Here is a 1302-nt window from a genome sequence, read left to right as displayed (position 1 = left end):
CTCTCTCTCTCTCTCTCTTGTTTTAGTCACATCTATGTATATTCTATCTTTATCTTTTGTAACTTTTCTGTCTACTCTCTCTATCTTTTATCACATCTCTATCCACTCCCTCCATGTTTAGTCACATGTAAGGGTGAAAAAGTTCAATAAAAAATTAACCCCTTACTCCTCCTCTCCAACAACCCTGTCCTGTGTTTCCTGTCCACAGACCCAGCTATTGCCAAGTTGGCTTGGACAACGCCACATCAGGGTGTGTCTAAAGGTGTGGAAACTTCTGTCCTTAATGACAAAGGACAATTGCATTATTTGGGTGAAAGTACAATAAACCTCTCTGGCCCCTAATTTCAAACTGGATTTCCCTAATGCGCGAAATTTGAGGTCACCGAGTTGATCACAAAAGGTTGCTATTTATTTTTTTAAACTGTAGCGTCTTTTACTTTTAGTAATAACAAAGGGCTTCTAAAATCGTCCTGATACGCGAAGAAGAGGGTGGAAGGTGGATGCTTATGGGGTGGGGGGTACTTTTACCCATATATCATAAGCATATATTATCTATGTCCTGTGTTTGTTCATAGGCTTATCATGCCATGTGTTGAAATGCACGAAGAAGTGGGTATGTGCGTAAGAGAGTGGCAATGGGTTTTAAAAAAAATAATGTAATGCCACGTATGTTTAATGATATCATGTGTCGGAGGATCTGATAAATGAACACTGTCAGTATCTTCCAAAGTAGGGTCAATAACGTACGTTTTATCTTGTCTTGTCTTTTCTTATTTAGACCTAATGCAGACTGAGCTCGGGGCCTTTGGGAGTCAGTTTTAGATGGTGATACAATCTAATAATTGTTTCTGCAGAGGGCGTAGTATAATTCAGAATTGTGAAGAAAACAACAGCAATATCGAAAAAAACAAAAACAAGGACAAGCACAAGGATAAGAATAACAACAACAACAGCAACAGCAACAAAACAAAAACATCAACATCAATAGCAACAGCAACAATAATAACAACAACGACAAAAACAACAACTACAACAAAAACAACAAGAGTAGGCTATACAAGAGAATAATTATTGAGTTTTCATCATTGTCTTTGTCAGCGTTGTCCTTATAACAGTTGTTGTTGTCTTATTTAAATAATCATTGTTATTATTAAGCTACAATCTTTTCAAAAAGATATATTGTTATATAATTATTTCCATTTATTCATTCTATAAACATTGTATTTTTTATTCCCATAAACGGTGTATTCCTATAAAGTTTATTATTATTGTTGCTATCATCATCATCATCGTTATTATTAT

The 1302-nt window shown here is 35.2% G+C and overlaps 1 protein-coding gene across 1 annotated transcript in view; it reads left to right on the top strand.

Moving 5' to 3' along the window:
* Positions 1 to 1302, top strand: part of LOC101861527 — a gene marked incomplete at its 5' end in the record, with an annotated part of 57209 nt that overhangs the window by 37279 nt on the left and 18628 nt on the right. Inside the window, 1 exon segment of the mRNA XM_005105025.3 lies at positions 209 to 262. Within this exon segment, the coding sequence (XP_005105082.3) occupies positions 209 to 262 (54 nt within the window).

The sequence above is a fragment of the Aplysia californica genome, unplaced genomic scaffold (assembly GCF_000002075.1).
Source record: "Aplysia californica isolate F4 #8 unplaced genomic scaffold, AplCal3.0 scaffold00448, whole genome shotgun sequence".
Lineage (NCBI taxonomy): Eukaryota > Metazoa > Mollusca > Gastropoda > Aplysiida > Aplysiidae > Aplysia > Aplysia californica.
Note: the sequence above shows the minus strand (reverse complement) of the source record. Positions and strands in the feature narration are given on the sequence as shown.